This window comes from Gossypium raimondii, chromosome 10 (genome assembly GCF_025698545.1).
Source record: "Gossypium raimondii isolate GPD5lz chromosome 10, ASM2569854v1, whole genome shotgun sequence".
NCBI classification, from domain to species: Eukaryota; Viridiplantae; Streptophyta; class Magnoliopsida; order Malvales; family Malvaceae; genus Gossypium; species Gossypium raimondii.
This window is the reverse complement of record NC_068574.1, coordinates 60,918,101-60,936,374: the sequence shown is the minus strand read 5'-3', so window position 1 is coordinate 60,936,374 and position 18,274 is coordinate 60,918,101. Positions and strand designations below refer to the sequence as shown.

Below are 18,274 nucleotides of genomic sequence, written 5' to 3'. Positions count from 1 at the left end.
ATTGACCCAACGACAGATGAAACATTTTGCATTTTGAACTCTGGTATCATCCTATTCTATCTCTTGTCAATTGGTTCAAGTTTTCCAACTTTGAAAGTCATGTGGCTACGATTTCAATGGCCTACTTTAGTCAGATATGTCAACTGGTTCAAGTTTTCCAACATTGACGATATACATTTGACGTTTTTCAATGTATGTATTAAAAAAAAAAAAACATTAATATCTTGTATAGAAAATGATAGAGGGAGAGATTTCAAAGGTTGGATTCTATGGAGGAAATTGTCAGCAGGCTCACAATTATGGAGCCCCACATTGACAATACTTTGTGGAAAACTAATTTTATACATGATTCGAGTATACCTGTTTAATAATTAGATTATTAGAATATTTGTCCATATTCAAATTAAACCATTACATTCAAAGTATATTTAGACTATCACCATGTTGTCTTCAAATACCATGTATGGACATCAATATTATTTCAAATGAATTGCAACATCTTCTTACTTTTATGATATTTTATTTAGAGTTGTCCATGGGTCAAGCTTAAATTTTTGTCCAAATTTAACTCAGATAAAAATACTAAAATCCGGGTTCGGTTTGACCCGCATGTACTAATTTTTTTTAATTTTTATTTTTTATATAAAACAATTTTAAAAAAATATAATACACTAAATTTACTAAAAATATTAAAATAAATATTTCCCAAAAATTGAAAATAAATTAATTTTTTTATACTTAAATAACACCCATATAAGTGCAATTTAACAAACAAATCTCTCTAAAATAATGGCAAAGAGAACAAGTGTCATACAAGATCTAAAAATTAGCAACACAATAATAGCAACATAATAGTGAAACGGTAGCAAAACAGTGGTAAAAAGTGGAAAACAACAACAAAACATGGAAAAACAGCAGAGGTTTTTTTATTGCAAATTCAGACCGCGCTGAGCTCGAGCCGAAAAAACCATACTTGAGGTTCGACTTATTTTCTAAACAGGCCTTATATTTTGTCCAAACTAATTTTTTGGATAGGTTTTCAAGTTAGGTCGAATGGCCCGACCTATGAAAAACTCTAATTTTACCTTTGTAAATTTTGGAGTTTTTTTTTTAATAAAACATAAGAGATGGAAATGTTAATTTATGAAATGATTTTAATGATATGAGAATAATCTTTTCTTCAAATCTTAATGAATTAAAAAAGCTGGAATTTTTAGTGTCTTTTGTTGACTTAAGGTGAAGAAGATTTTATAGAATTTTCTTATTGCTTTGGTCAATCTCTGCTTTTCTTTTTCTTCCTTTTACACTATAATTTTCTCATTTGACTTTTCTTTTTACAATGACTAAAGATGGAATCCCAATTCCAAATTATATTAAGATTTGCAATATACAATCACCTAATTCTTAGGGTTCATCATTAACCCTTTTCATATATTTTATTGATCCTTCATTGCAATGAAAATTAATATTGAGATGTAAAATTTTCGATACATGGGGTGAAGTCAGACAATATTTTAGGAGGGCGAATTAAATTGTAATTTTATGATAATAAAATACAATTTCACCATTTTAATAGTCTATATATTTATAATTTTAAAAGATTAAATCAATTTTTATCATTTTAAAAGGATCAAAATGCAATTTTACCTTTACTAATTTAAAATTTTAAAAAATTTAATAAATGAAAATTTTTCCATTTTAGGGCCAGCCCCCCTGCGACCCCTAGCACCATCTTGAATTCTGATTTGATGACAATTCCATACTTTAAAATGCAAAGAAAAAAAAATGAAACATTAATACAAATTACATTGACAAATTATTGATAAAGAACTGACATTAACACAAGATGGAATGTGAAGAAAAGAAAAAAGCCAGCACCTTGCTTGACCTAAGCATCTCAAGTTCATCTATACGACACCTTTGATACCTGCAAGTAGAAAACAAGGAAATCTCTTTTACTTCATCATATCATCTGAACACAACAATTATCTCAAAAGTAGTGGAAATGTGTCTTTAGTGGTGAAATGTTCAAGTACCTTGGTAAGACAAGAACATATTATTACCCGTTGATTGAGCAACATATTTAAGTTCGAAACCTCATGATGTAATCAAGTAGGATAAAGCTTGTCTCTAATGGAACAAAGCTTGGTAACAACATCACTCGTGTCCATACGTGCACTTGGTGATTCAGCAGAACAAATGAGTCCTATTTCATATATTAAATTCAAGCACTGAAGATGTATTTCATTTCTCAGACATTTTCCCTTGAGAGTTTCTTGTTGGACTCTTTCTTCAAAAAGAATGGGATCTAAAATCTCAATCACTCGATCCGGTAAAGCTGATTTAACAAAGTTGTGAAGACTTAAACCTTCTTTGAACTTTTCATCCGTCGGCCTCTTCCCTGTAAACATCTCTAGCAAGAGGATGCCATAGCTATACACATCCCCTTTTGTTGACAACTCACTTCCCATGCCATATTCTACAATTAGTGAAACCTCATATTTTTTATATCAAACAAAGAAATGATCCATGGGTTAATGATTGATTTCTGATAATAGTTGGGATCGTACCAATAAAAATCTGTTTGGTTCTAATGCAGGAATTTAACAATCATTTAGCTAAAATCTTAAAACTATTCATCAGCTCTTTGACAGAAATAAGGAATCCCAATCTTTGATAATTTTGTCATCATTTTATTGTTTTCACATGGGCCCTTTCAACGATGTAAAATATCAAGATGTGATAAAACAATCAATTAAAAAATATCCTCTAATTCTAATTAAAAATTTATTGGGTCCTTTAGAAACAACCCCAAAATTGAGTATTTTTATTCATCATTTTACCCTTTAATAACTCATAATCAGACCTCAATAGACAAATATTTGAGCTTGACAATTTAAAACAGACTTTTAAAATACTTAACTATTATTTAATAGCTGAAAATAAAAAAATATATAATTTCGAAATAGGACTCACTTGTTCTGCTGAATCACCCAATGAGCGGATTGACATGAGTGATGTTGTTCTCAAACTTTGTTCCATTAGAGACAAGTTTCATCCAACTCGATTATGTCATGAGGTTCGAACTTAAATAAATTGCCTAGTCGAAAGGTGAGATAACTTCTTATCTTAGCAAAATATTGAATCATTCCATAACTTAAGGCATATTTCCACTACATTTGGAGATAAGTGTTATGTTTAGATGATATGAAGAAGCAAAACAGATTACCCTGTTTTCAACAGGCAGGTATCTAAGGTGTCGAATGGATGAAGTTGAGAGGCTTGGGTCAGTCAAAGTGTTGGATTTTATCTTTTGTTCATATTCAATTGGGTATTAGCAGGTCTCCACATTTCGCCTAAAAGCACTATGCTTTGAGAAAAGAGAATAAATATGCAATGCAATATTTATAGCTTTCCACCATAATTTCTCAGCGTATTTTGTATTAATGCTTTGTTTTTCTCTTTGCTTCTTAAACTATTGGATCCTCATCAAATAAGAATTTGAGATAATGCCAATATGCTTTGATTTTATTTATGTTACTCGAATTTGGAAGAATGTATTCAAATGTTTGACATGGAATATACTTGATTTTACATCTAAGTGTGGTCAGTAATCACTGAAATTTAAGACTCTTTGTTTTTGTATCCATATTAAATGAAGGGAGACTTATAAAATGTCTCTACATGATTTATTAATAGAAGCCTCTATTTATAAAATGTCGAGGAACTACTTATACTGCACTTTATTTCTTGTTGAGCAACAAAACACTTTGAAATACGTATAGAAATTGATTCAGGTTGATGGAGTTATTGAAAAGGCATTCGAAACTTTCCAGCTCTTTTTTCCTTGTTTACGTTGAAGTTATAATTCTTCTCTCATGCTTCAACTCCCAGTGTCTTAACTTGCTTGGTTTAGCAGACCCTGTAGTTAGAAGAAACCCACTGATAAACAAGCTTTACTCAAGTTCAAAGCCAAGATAACAAAATAATTAGAATTTCTATTGTTGAAGTTGGCAAGCATGTGGCACAAGGAGCAGCCAAGGAAGAAATCATGCAGCCCGAGCCAAGCAGATGCAGTTGAAGACAATGCAGCTGTTGATTTCTTTTCTTTTTTTTTTCTTTTGTTCATTTTGTAACCTTAGTTTGAAGTAATTTATTTTAATTCATTTTGAACTATGTTAGTTTGATGTTTGATGTAATTTGATGGTGATTGAACTGTTAACTCAGCTTTGTTTATGTGTACAAGCTTGGTTTACCAAGTTTCAATGTATTAGTGGTAGTAGGTATTGATTAGGTGACCATATACTGATTTTGACAAGCTGAATGCCTGTTAACTCAGCTTTGTTTATGTGTACAAGCTTGGTTTACCAAGTTTCAATGTATTAGTGGTAGTAGGTATTGATTAGGTGACCATATACTGATTTTGACAGGCTGAATGCTTGTTTTTATGGATTGGCATTATGTCATTATTCATTTTTTTAACTTATGAATGAATTCCATCAGATTTCTTTCCATATACTCTCCATTTTTCTTTGCTTTTGTTTTTCAATTCTGTTTGTTTCTTCTACAAGTCTCGAGCCTTGCTACTCAAGACTCAACTGAACTTGCTTACACATTGTTCATAACACCAACAGTTGGTATTTGTTAGTTCAAAACTCTGGTAAGGAAAATTTCGAACACACGATCGAAACTCTAACAGAAAAAGAAGAAATAGGACAGGCTCCAAGGCGTGTATCAAGCCACTATCTTTAAGGTTATATTCCCCCCGCCTACCTTCGGTGTGCAAATGAGTTCCAAGCAAATTAACCTCGATGATACAATGAAGCTAATGACTATTTGCGTTTTGCACTGACGAGAATAGTCCACTATGCACTAAGCAATGTATAACAAAAAACTCAATTTCTACAAAGGATTTTTGCAGTAATACTTTATAGAATAATCTAATAATATTAGAAAATGAAGGAATGAAAGAAAGAATCTTAGAAATTTGTTGATATATTTCCAAATGAAATCTCATTTCTATTTATAGGAATTTTCTTGTCTCTTCATAGAGACATCTTTCAATAGGTGTCTTTATGAATAAATAAATAATAATAATTATTCATTTAATTTTGTAACTATTCAAAAATATACTTTGAATAGTTATAATTCTTTTTTAAATCAAATGATATAACTTTTGACCAATGACCAAAAGTTTTATCTTTTGATTAATTACACCATTCATTTATAGTTATTGGGATACTATAAATATTTGAAAATGTTCCAACAATCTCCCCATTTTCAATATATTTAGATTTTGATATTCTTGGAAATCAATTTGCATAAATAAAGGTGTCTTACGATTGAACCTTCACTTAGTGAAAATATGTTAAAGTTAATCGAAATTGCATGGTAGACTAAGTTTTGAACCAACTATTCCATTTGATTAACTGAACACATCTCACACAATGATTTCAACATCGGTCAATGCATAGTATCTAAGGACACTATTATGGCCATGTGTCTATGTCCTCTTTTCATGAGTGCTGTCAGAGCCAAGCCCTTGAGCTCCTAGAAGCGGCCACACTTCCACTCACATAGGTAGATCCCATCAAAAATGTTCCTGTAATTATAACACTCTAACATATTTATGTTACGAGTCCATTAAGAGTACATTACTCATCCTTCATTTATCATTACGGGTGCCTAGCACTTTAATCTTAGGATGGATTTATTTATAGTGCTAACTGTCACATACTAATGATGTACTTTGTCTCATTGAACTCAAGACTTGACGTTATACCAAGCGTTGAGTCGAGTTTCCATCATGGGTGACTCTAATTAATAGGCTTGAGTCCCATCCCTTTTGAGGTCCTTTTTACTGCATCTCTAGCAAGACTTTTTGTCAAAGGATCTACCAAATTTTCACTTAACCTCACATAATTAATAGTGATCACTCCATCAAAGATTAATTGTCGGACATAACTATGTCTTAATCCAATGTGCCTAGACTTTCCATTATATACTTGGCTATATGCCTTTGCTAGAGTAGCCTCACTATCACAACGGATAGAAATAGGTGAAATTGGCTTAGGCCATAAAGGTACATCATAAAGCAAATTTCTTAACCATTCTGCTTCTTTAGATGTAGCGGCTAATGCAATAAATTCTGTTGGCATGGTGGAATCAGTAATACATGTTTGTTTCTTGGAACCCCAAGAAATGACTCCTCCACCAAGAATGAAGATCCATCCACTAGTAGATGCATGATCTTCCAAACTTGTAATCCAACTAGCATCCGAATACCCTTCTAAAACTGGAGGATATCCATTATAACACAATCCATAGTTAATAGTTTTCTTTAAGTACCTAAGTACTCTATTGCAAACTACTTGGATTACTTGTGTACCTACTCAATTTTCCAACAGCATATGCAATATCTGGTCTTGTACAAGTCATTATGTACATAAGACAACCAATTAGACTTGCATATTTCAATTGATCAATTTTCCTACCAGCATTAGATACTAATTTTAATTGAGGATCCATGGGTGTAGATGCTGGTATACAGTTGAAAAGATCAATTTTTTTAAGCACATTTTCAATGTAATGTGATTGTGATAAAGCTATAGTGCTTTCATCTCGGGTTATTTTAATCCCAAGAATAACATCTGCTACACTCATATCCTTCATAGCAAAGTTGTTTGACAAGAATTTCTTTGTGTTTTCTATTTGTTCCAAATCCGTGCCAAAAATGAGCATGTCGTCTACATATAAGCAAATTATGACACCTTTTCCATTTTCAAATTTGCTATATATGCACTTATCGGATTCATTTATTTTATAGCCATTAGCTAAAACAACCTTGTCAAACTTTTGGTGCCATTGTTTTGGTGCTTGTTTAAGCCCATATAAAGATTTAACAAGCTTACATACCTTATGCTCTTGTCCTGGAACAACAAATCCTTCCGGTTGCTCCATGTACACTTCCTCTTCCAATTCACCATTTAAAAATGCAGTTTTAACATCCATTTGGTGAACAATCAAATTATATATAGAGGTAAGTGATATTAAGAGTCTAATTGTAGCAATTCTTGCTACTGGAGCATAGGTATCAAAGTAATCAATACATTGTCTCTGTGTAAAACCTTTCGCTACCAACCTTGCTTTAAATTTATCAATGGTTCCATCAACCTTCATTTTCTTTTTGAAGATCCATTTACAACCTATTGGTTTGGAACCTGGTGGAAGATCAACTAAGATCCAAGTTTGATTTCCCATTATTGAATCCATCTCATCATTTATTGCTTCTTTCCAAAAAGCAGAGTCTTGAGATTTCACTGCCTCTTCAAATGTAATAGGATCAGATTCAGTATTATAACAATAAGGTACCTTATTGCATATACTTTCACCTTTTCCTTCTACAAGAAACATAATGAAATCTGGTCCAAAATCTTTGACCTTTTTAATCCTCTTACTTCTTCTTAATTCTTGACAAGATTCATCATTATTGTCAACTTGTTTCAATGGAAACTCATTCTCATTTGAAGAATGAATCAATTGTTGTGGTTGTAATTGTCTTGATATAGAATTAAATCTATTTTCATCAAAAATAGCATCTCTTGATTCAATAACAGTATTAATTGAAATTGAATCATTTGGTTCAATTACCATGAACCTATATGCCTTGCTATTAAGTGCATAACCTATAAATATGCATTCAATTCCTCTTTCACCTAACTTTTTACGTTTAGGTGTTGGAACTTTTACAATAGCTCTACAACCCCAAACCTTCAAATAATTAAGATTTGGTTTCCTTTTCTTCCATTGTTCATAGGGGGTTATTTTAGTTTCCTTATTAGGAACTCTATTCAATATATGACAAGCTGTTAGAACAGCTTCTCCCCAAAAACCTTGTCCAAGACCTGAATATAATAACATTGAATTTACCATTTCAGTCAAGACTCTATTTTTTCTTTCAGCTACACCATTTTGTTGTGGTGTGTAAGGGGCTGAAACTTGATGGACAATTCCAGTGAGTTCAAAATAACTTGGATTATAGTATTCTCCACCTCTATCCGATCTTAAGCACTTGATAAATGATTCACACTGAAGTTCAACTTCAGATTTATAAACTTTAAATTTATCAAGCGCTTCATCTTTTGAATGCAATAAATATACATAACAATATCTAGAACAATCATCAATAAAAGTAAAAAAATATTTCTTTCCACCTAATGTAGGAGTTTTATGCAAGTCACATAAATCACTATGTATCAAATCAAGCAATTTTGTTTTCCTTTTAACCTTAGGGAAAGGGTTTCTTGTAATTTTAGTCAACATACATGTATTGCATTTTTCAATATTATTATTAAAAACAGGAATTAAATCTAATTTATACATGTCATTCAATTTTCTATAATTCAAATGACCCAATCTATAATGCCACAAACAAAAGATTCAACCATATAAGCGAAATAGTATTTTATTCTTATTAATAATGTTGAGTTTGAACATGCTCTCATACATATACACTTTCCCCACAAAAATTCCTCCCTTAGACAAAATAAACTTATCTGCCTCAAAAACAAGTTTGAAACCAAACTTGTTCAATGATTTCAGACACTAAATTCTTCCTAACTTCGGTACATAATATACATCATTTAAGGTTAAAACATTTCCAGAAGTGAATTGTAGTTCAACAGACCCTTTGCCTTTAATTGTTGCGGTGGAAGAATTTCCCATGTACAAGACATTGTCATTTTCACATTGTGTGAACTTTGTGAACATGCTTTTGTCTTTGCACACATGTTTGGTTGCTCCAGTATCAATCCACCATGTATTATCATCTTGTGCCATATTAATTTCAGATATCATTGCAACGAACTTTTCGTTATTATCAGCCTTAGAAGATGATTTCTTCTTTAAAAATCGACATTCATTCTTGAAATGTCCCGGCTTTCCACAATGATAGCATGAGCCCTTTTGTTTCTTTTTGAACTTAGGTGCTCTATCAGTCTGTTTGAACTTTCTCTTGAATGGTTTAGTAGTCTGTACTTCCTCCGTAACATGTACTTTGGCATTTTCAGAATTTAGGTTCTGATCTTGTTTTCTATACTCTTCTTCAATACGAAGATGATTTGCCAAAACCTCAAGAGATATTTCCTCTTTCTTATGTTTTAGACTTCTTTTAAAGTCTTTCCAAGATGGAGGAAGTTTGTCTATTATGGAAGATACCACAATCATTTCATCCATTTTCATATCATATTGCTTAAATTGATTCAGCATCTTTTCAATATCACGAAATTGTTCCATAACAGAACGACCATCAACCATTTGATAATTATTGAAACGACTGACAAGAAATTTCTTACTTGTAACATCTTCAGTCATGTATCTTGCCTCCAATTTGTCCCATAATTCTTTAGCAGTGACCTCGTTTTGGTAGGTGTCGAACAAACCATCAGATAAACCATTCAATATATGGCCCATGCACATGTAGTCAGCATTGTCCCATTTTTGTCTTTCTTGGGTTGCAGCAACAGATTCGTTTTCATTCTCTTCAGGTCTTGGAGTGTCCAACACATAAGCAATCTTCAAAGTTGATAATAAGAAGTGCATCTTTTTCTGCCATCGTCGAAAATTGCCACCATCAAACCGGTCAAGTTTAACAAAGTTGGAAGCCAACTCCCTTAGTGTTCCACTTTCATGTGTTGTGGTAGTCATCATGAAGTATAACCTTAAAATTGTTAGTTCAAAACTCTAGTAAGGAAAATCTCGAACACACGATCGAAACTCGAACAGAAAAAGAAGAAATAGGACAGGCTCCAAGGCGTGTATCAAGCCACTATCTTTAAGGTTATATTCGCCCCACCTACCTTGATTGTGCAAATGAGTTCCAAGCAAATTAACCTCGAGGATACAATGAAGCCAATGACTATTTGCGTTTTGCACTGACGAGAATAGTCCACTATGCACTAAGCAATGTATAACAAAAAACTCAATTTCTACAAAGGATTTCTGCGATAATACTTTATAGAATAATATAATAATATTAGAAAATGAAGGAATGAAAGAAAGAGTCTTAGAAATTTGTTGATATATTTCAAATGAAATCTCATTCCTATTTATAGGAATTTTCTTGTTTCTTCATAGAGACATCTTTCAATAGTGTCTTTATGAATAAATAAATAATAATAATTATTCATTTAATTTTGTAACTATTCAAATAATATATTTTGAATAGTTATAATTTTTTTTTTAAATCAAATGATATAACTTTTGACCAATGACCAAAAGTTTTATCTTTTGATTAATTACACCATTCATTTATAGTTATTGGGATACTATAATTATTTGAAAATGTTCCAACAGTATCTAGAGCTATACAAAAGATGATGGAATTCATTTGAAATAATATTGATGTCCATGCATGGTATTTGAAGACAACATGGTGATAGTCTATTCTATAACAACAATCAAATATTAGATTATGACAAGTATTCTTTGAATGTAATGGTTTAATTTGAATATGGACAAATATTCAATAATCTAATTATTAAACAGGTATACTCGAATCATGTATAAAACTAGTTTTCCACAAAGTATTTTCAATGTGGGGCTCCATAATTGTGAGCCTGCTGACAATTTCCTCTATAGGATCCAACCTTTACTTGAAATCTCTCCCTCTATCATTTTCTATACAAGAAATTAATGTTTTTTTTTTTAATACATACATTGAAAAACGTCAAATGTATATCGTCAATGTTAGAAAACTTGAACCAGTTGACATATCTGACTAAAGTAGGCCATTGAAATCGTAGCCACATGACTTTCAAAGTTGGAAAACTTGAACCAATTGACAAGAGATAGAATAGGATGATACCAGAGTTCAAAATTTACTTATATTGCATGCTAGTTGTTGTTGATGAACAAAGCACTCTCGAAAACAAATCAATCTCATCTCAGGGCGATGGGGATATCAAAAAAGCATTTAGAAGTTGTTATTATTCTCTCATGCTTCAACTTGCGGGGTCCTAACTTGCTTGGTTTAGCAACAGCAACCACTGTAATTAGGGGAAATGACACTGATCAACAAGCTTTACTCCATTTAAAAGCCAAGATAATTGGTGATCAACTTAAGGTTATGGAGTCTTGGAATAGTTCCATTCACTTCTGTCAATGGCATGGTATTACATGCGGCTGCAAGCATCAGAGAGTCACCAAGTTGGAACTACAATTCCTCGAACTCTCAGGATCTTTATCACCATATATTGGAAATTTGAGCTTTCTCAAGGAGTTGAATCTTGCAAGCAACAACTTCTACGATCATATTCCTCAAGAAGTTGGACATCTAAGAAGACTGGAAAGGTTAGAACTGATCAATAATTCTTTTAGTGGTGAAATTCCTTCCAATTTATCAGCTTGCTCTAAGCTTACATATATCCGCATGAGAGGCAATCAACTAAGAGGAGAAATACCTGGTTCGTTCGGTCTCTTGTCAAAGCTGAAATTCTTGAGTTTTGTCAACAACAGTTTAAGAGGGAGCATCCCGCCTGCGTTGGGGAACTTGTCATCCCTGGAGGAACTTTATTTGACATATAATACATTAAGTGGGGTTCTACCTGAAGCTCTTGGACGACTGACAAATCTGACACATTTCTCGGCAGATGAAAATTCAATATCTGGTATTATTCCGACCGCAATGTTCAATCTATCCAATATTATAGTCTTCTCCATAGGGGGGAACAAGATTCAAGGTACTCTTCATTCTGACTTAGCAATCACTATGCCACATGTTGGGGCCTTCTCCGTATGGGGAAACCAAATCTATGGAAAGATTCCTATTTCAATATCCAATGCCTCAAATCTATATCAACTTCAACTTGATGAGAACAGACTTAGTGGGAACGTGCCTTCCTTAGAAAAGCTAGAAAACCTGTTTGTACTTAACCTATACACCAACCACTTGGGACATGGGATAGAAGGTGACTTGAACTTCGTTTGCACTTTAGTCAATAATACCAAATTAGGAATTCTATCTATACACAATAATAATTTTGGAGGGGTATTTCCCAAATGCATTAGGAATTTTTCTAGAACCTTTTCAGTATTAGGAATAGAACATAACAACATATTGGGAAGAATACCGGATGGGATTGGAAATCTCAACTCTTTGGAGGTGCTACGGGCATCACAAAATCAATTATCAGGCCCCATTCCCTCTGATATTGGGAGGCTTCAGAAGCTAAAGAAATTTTACGTTGATAGTAATTTTCTCTCTGGGATTATTCCCCATTCTATTGGAAATTTAACAATGTTAATCGAACTAGCTTTAGATGTTAACAAACTTAAGGGAAGCATTCCATCTAGTCTAGGTAATTGCCAAAATTTGCTTAGGATGACTCTTTCTCATAACAATCTTAGTGGATCAATACCCCCTCAAGTACTTGCACTTTCATCCTTGTCCATTTTACTAAACTTATCATCAAACTATTTGACTGGTGAACTTCCCTTTGAAGTAGAGAAATTGAAAAATCTGGGTGAATTGGATGTTTCAAAAAATAGATTATCTGGTTTGCTTCCAAACAACCTTGGTAGCTGTGTAAGCCTAGAGAAGTTGTTTTTGGATGGCAATTTGTTTGAAGGGCCCATTCCTTCATCTTTGAGTTCATTGAGAGGTCTTGCAGCATTGGATGTATCCGATAATAATCTTTCAGGTAAGGTTCCTGAATTTCTTGCAAGCTTTGGGGCATTAAAGTATTTAAATCTCTCATTCAATGATTTTGAAGGAGTGATACCAAGTGAAGGAGTCTTCAAGAATTCAAGTGCTACATTTGTTGAAGGGAACAATAAGCTTTGTGGAGGCATCACTGAGTTACACTTGTCAAGATGTAACTCGGCAAAATCATCAAACACTTCTCTTCGTTTAAAAATTGTTATTGTTGCTGTAATTTTAGGAGTGACTTTGATATTCCTTTTTCTCCTTATCCTGTTGCTTCGAAAGAAGAAAGAGCAGCAGCCAACAACAACTTGTGCAGAAAATTCACTTTTAAGGTTATCGTACCAAAGCATCCTAAGGGCTACTAACGGATTTTCTACGCAGAATTTGGTTGGTTTGGGAAGTTTTGGTTCCGTGTACAGAGGAATTCTTGAAGAGACTGGAGAAGTTATTGCAGTGAAGGTGCTTAATCTTCTAAATCATGGAGCTTCGAGGAGTTTCTTAGCTGAATGTGAGGTCTTGAAGAACATTCGACATCGGAATCTTGTCAAGGTTTTAACAGCCATTTCAGGTGTCGATTATCAAGGCAATGATTTTAAAGCCTTGGTTTATGAGTTCATGGTAAATGGAAGTTTGGAGGACTGGCTGCATCCACCTGCTGGAACCAATGAACCAGAGACAATAAGAAACCTGAACCTCTTCCAAAGACTTAATATGGCCATAGATGTTGCTCATGCACTAGAGTATCTGCACCATCATTGCGAAATATTGATCATTCATTGTGACCTCAAGCCAAGCAATATTCTACTTGATGAGGAAATGGTTGCCCATATAAGTGACTTCGGCTTAGCAAAAATCCTTTCTACAGACAAGCTTAACTATTCTGCTAGTCAATCAAGCTCCCTTGGATTAAGAGGAACTATTGGTTATGCTCCACCTGGTAAGTTTATTTTATTCATTTCTTCCATTATTTTTCATATATTTAGAAAGCTTTCCTCTAAAATTACTTCTACATGTAGAATATGGCATGGGAAGCGAGTTGTCAACAAAAGGTGATGTGTATAGCTATGGCGTCCTCTTGCTTGAAATGTTTACAGGGAAAAGGCCGACTGATGAAAGATTCAAAGAGGGTTTAAGTCTTCACAACTTTGTTAAGACAGCTTTGCCCGAACGAATGATTGAGATTATAGATCCCATTCTTCTTCAAGAGAGAGTCAAACAAGGAACAATCACAGACATTACTCTTGGTGGAAACATCATAGAAAATGACAGGTGTCTTCAATGTATGAATTCGATTCTTGAAATAGGACTCACTTGTTCTACTGAATCACCAAGTGAGCGGGTTGACATGTGTGATGTTGTTACCGAGCTTTGTTCCATTAGAGATCAGATTTATCTGACTCGATTAGGAGGTCTTAGTTAACAGATTACTTTATCAGTTCATCACATAAGCCGCATTCCACTAGTTTTGATATAATTGCTGTGCTTAGATTTATCATTTCATTGAGCCATACACATCAATGTGCATGAGTTCTAATCCAAAGGGAGAAAAGGGCAGAAAAAGAATATATATTGAATCCAAACTCTTTACCGAATGATATATGAACCCTCCAAGTATTTAATGCATCAAAACCTATGACCTAAAATACTATTTGATTGGGATTTCTAATGCAATAAGACTATGCCTATTTTGTTAGGCATCAAAAGGAACACTGTTGGAGTTTTGCAGCAAAAGAAAACAGAAAACAATTTGAAGCAAAACTGAATAAGGAACTTTGCAAAAAGTAACTGAAAACTTCATCTAATTTTCATTCAATTTTTGAAAGATACATGAGAGTTACAAAAGTAATTTGTCAGTTACGTAATGGTTTAACTGCTCCCACTTAATACATAAACAAAACTAGCTTAAACTTGTACACAAAGATAAGCTGACATATCAGCAATTACATCAATACAAATCAGCCAACATATCCTACTAACTTTGCTATCAAATTACAAAGGAACAAGACAAGGTTACATAGGAACAAAACAATCAAAATGTGTTGCTGCATTCGGACCAGCTCCATTTCTGCACTTCAAAACAGTGTTGCAGCTTGAGTTTGCTGAATTTGCTGCTGGTCTTTTGTTGCAATGCAGGCCAAAGCTTAACAAACACATATAAGCTTTTCATCTAGAATTTACAGTTTACAACAGTGTTACATATCATCAGGCTTTATATCCCATCTTTTCTTGTGAACCATGAAACTTTTAAGAAAGTTTTCCATTTCTTCAGCTATTGGTCCTGGTGTTAGCTCCACGATATCTTCCTCATCGTCACTGCCAATCCAGCCATAGTAAGGCCTGCGCTTTGTGGTCAAGGTATCACCTTGCAGTGGTGGTGAGTTGTGACCATAAAGTGGAGTAGAGTGGTTGTTACCACAAGGATATGTAACATCTCTTTTGCTACAGCCTTCGGCTTCGACTGGTAGGAGATAGTTACCTGATCACAATGAATGACTAAATGAATGTTTATGCTATTAAAATTTACAAGTTAAAAGGTGCTAGTTGGGATTGGCTCGAAAATATGACCCAAACCCATAAATTTCAATGGGAATAAATCGAAAGGGAAAGCTGGTTACCGGATTCATTTGTCAGTTTTGATATACACAAAGTTTTATTCAACTCTGGTGCACCATCAAAGCCATTGCTGGTTTGGAATTCAGCGTTAAGTGGACTCACATCAGAGCATACAGGTACAAGAGCAGTTCTACTTGAGGTCTCAGCAACTGGTTCCTTAGGATCACTTGTTCCTTCTCCGGTTACCTTCAAAAACGAATATCAAAAACAATCAAAAATTAACTAAAGACATGTTCATTATAACCGAATGCTGAAATCAATCGTCAATAAAAGAAAACTGAGCAATCCAGAAAGCAACACACAAGCAAATTCATGAGGTACAGATTGGATAAAATAAATCATTAAGAGCATCAAAAGATATTCGCTATCACAAATAGTTAAAGGCTGCTATGACATAGTATGTCAACTTCCAACTTTGCTTTATGAGCATTATCAAGCAACAATCTTCAACAATGATCAGTCATATAAAACAAATAACCCAACTAGAGATAAAGTTCATGGAAGTTTAATACAGAACACAATACCCTCAACAATCGGTTGATAACATTCAGCAATTTCAGAACCCTTGTACTAGAAAAGACCAGTTTGCTCTTTGATCTAATATACAGAAATTAATTTGCTCACTTTTTGAGTAAATGGGGCAAAATGCTAACGGACTCTAGTACAAACACCTCCATAATACTTTTACCCAGTAACAACCTCAGCATATCTACACAAGATAAGTTAAACATATAACTTTGATTCTATATTTCGTTGTAGTTTAATGTATTTGAAGCTTCTGATCATGTAACAATTACACACACGCATATACATGTATGTATATCACCACTACAGATTAATGAAAGTTAATTGTTACATTTTTCAAATCAACTTCATTAGGAGTGGAAGATGAACTGAAAGGTTAACAATTTGGATCTTCACTAACAAGACCAGAAAGCAATAAGTGACGGGGAAAACAACAACATTACAACATAAGACCAAACATGAAACTCCTAAAAAATATAAAAATGTATACAATTTTTATAAGAAAGCAAAAACATATAAAGCTTCTACCTTTTCAAGTATGGCTTCAAGTAAAACCTTGTAAGCAGAATCTTCAATGAATGGCCACCCATCTTCCCCATAAACCTGAAACAAAAACAATCCCAGATTTTCCATATGGCTTTTCTTTAAAACCCCAAAAAGAAAAACAGAAACTAAAAACTTTTAAGAACTCACATGTAGCAAATCCTTTATGGTTGTTTGAACAACGTCTACAGGAAACCCATATGGCTTCATTGCATCAATGGCAGCATCCTTTCTCGTATTAGATTTCTGAAACATACAAAAATAAAGTATAAACTTTTCATTAAAAGTGAACGATAGGAACAAACTTAAGAGAAATCAAAGGAAAAACAGGGGAAGAATTTGCCTTCTTCGCACGTCTTCTTGGAGGCATTCTTTCGCACTGCTTCGCCAAAAAATCAATGGAAAAGGGTTCTTAGTAAGCGATCATGGCACTGAAAAAAATGGGTTCTTTTTCTTTTTTGTACGCTGTAAACTATAAAAATATTTATTTTTATTTGTCACATATTATATTTTAGTTATTTATGTTTGTACTGTTACGTTTTAGTAACTTACGTTATTATTTTGTTACGTGGTCTCCGCTACTCCCTAATTGTGGTTCTACTGTTAAGCTCTATTACTCCCTAATTGCAGTTCTTCATGCTAGTCCAAATAGGTTTTAAATGCGTTTTAATCACATTTATTTATCTCATATTACATTTTAGTCACTTATGTTTGAAATATTACGTTTTAGTCATTTACGTTATCATTTTGTTACGAAGTGGTCACTCTACCATTAAGTTCCATTACTGTCTAATTACAGTCCTACATGGCAGTCCAATTGGGTTTTAAATGCCAATTTAGATGTCTTACGTAGCAATCCAAATTAAATTTATTAATTAAAAACCTATTTTCATCCCAACAACTGGACATCCAAGTTAGCATTTAAAATCCATTCAGATTACCACGTAGGACTTCCATTAGGGAGGTAATGGAGTTTAACAGTAAAGTGACCATTTTATAATAAAACGATAACGTAAGCAACTAAAACGTAACATTTCAAACATAAGTGACTAAAATGTAATCTGAGACAAACAAAAATTACTATTTTTGTAGTTTGCCCTTAAAATAATACTTTTTTATTTAATACTTTAAAAATTATAAAGATATAAACTATTAAATGATGAAATTATATTATTACTATCGTAAAAATATACAATTTAATTATGATCCCCAACAAAATTTTCTAATTTCGCCTTGCATATAAGTCTAGGATTAGTCCAAAGTGTAGGTTGCACCACAAGTTTAATAAGGTTAAAATATTTTAGATTTCTCTACTTTTTAGATTTAAAATTTTAAGTTAAACTATTAAAAGTGAATGTATCTATTACAACAACTTGATCAAATTAGTTCATCTACTATTAAATGGATCAATTTAGTCCTGTATTATTAAAAAGAATTAAATAATATCAAATTGAAATAAGTTATCATTTATTGTTTAAAAATATTATTTTGTGTATATGAGAATTAATATTTTAAATTTTTATAGTTCAATATAAGAAATCTATTATTTGGAATTGAACAAAGAATTGAAAAGAAAAAAATTCTAGATAGTTTTTGCACAATAAATGTTAACTCTATTAAACTTTAGATTTATTTAATTATTTTTAATAGTATAGGGATTAAATAGATCCATTTAATAATAGAGTGACTAATTTGATCTAGCGCCTATAATACAAGGACCTCCCAGGTACTTTAACAACTATTAAATTTTCTAAAGATATTTTTCTAATTTACAACTTGACCCAAAAGTTTAGAGAAATTACCCCATTGGTAATTTTTGTGAATTTTTTTCTTATTCAAAGCGAGCCCACACTCGGCAGATGTGAGCTTGAGGATAGCGGAGAAGACTAC

The 18,274-nt window shown here is 32.9% G+C and overlaps 2 protein-coding genes across 2 annotated transcripts; one reads left to right on the top strand and one right to left on the bottom strand.

Moving 5' to 3' along the window:
- The first annotated feature begins 10,833 nt into the window (after positions 1-10,833).
- On the top strand, positions 10,834-14,300 carry LOC105776403 (probable LRR receptor-like serine/threonine-protein kinase At3g47570). The gene is made up of 2 exons (XM_012599034.2): positions 10,834-13,640; positions 13,720-14,300. Exons 1-2 carry the CDS (start codon positions 10,907-10,909, stop codon positions 14,121-14,123), a joined length of 3,138 nt encoding a protein of 1,045 aa, XP_012454488.1. The 5' UTR covers positions 10,834-10,906; the 3' UTR covers positions 14,124-14,300.
- Positions 14,301-14,485: 185 nt separating this feature from the next.
- On the bottom strand, positions 14,486-16,838 carry LOC105776414 (hypothetical protein). Its single transcript, XM_012599049.2, has 5 exons — positions 16,728-16,838; positions 16,535-16,630; positions 16,370-16,444; positions 15,319-15,502; positions 14,486-15,179 (listed from the first exon to the last, which is right to left on the bottom strand). The coding sequence occupies exons 1-5, from the start codon at positions 16,752-16,754 to the stop codon at positions 14,896-14,898; spliced, it is 666 nt and encodes a 221-aa protein (XP_012454503.1). The 5' UTR covers positions 16,755-16,838; the 3' UTR covers positions 14,486-14,895.
- Positions 16,839-18,274: the final 1,436 nt, after the last annotated feature.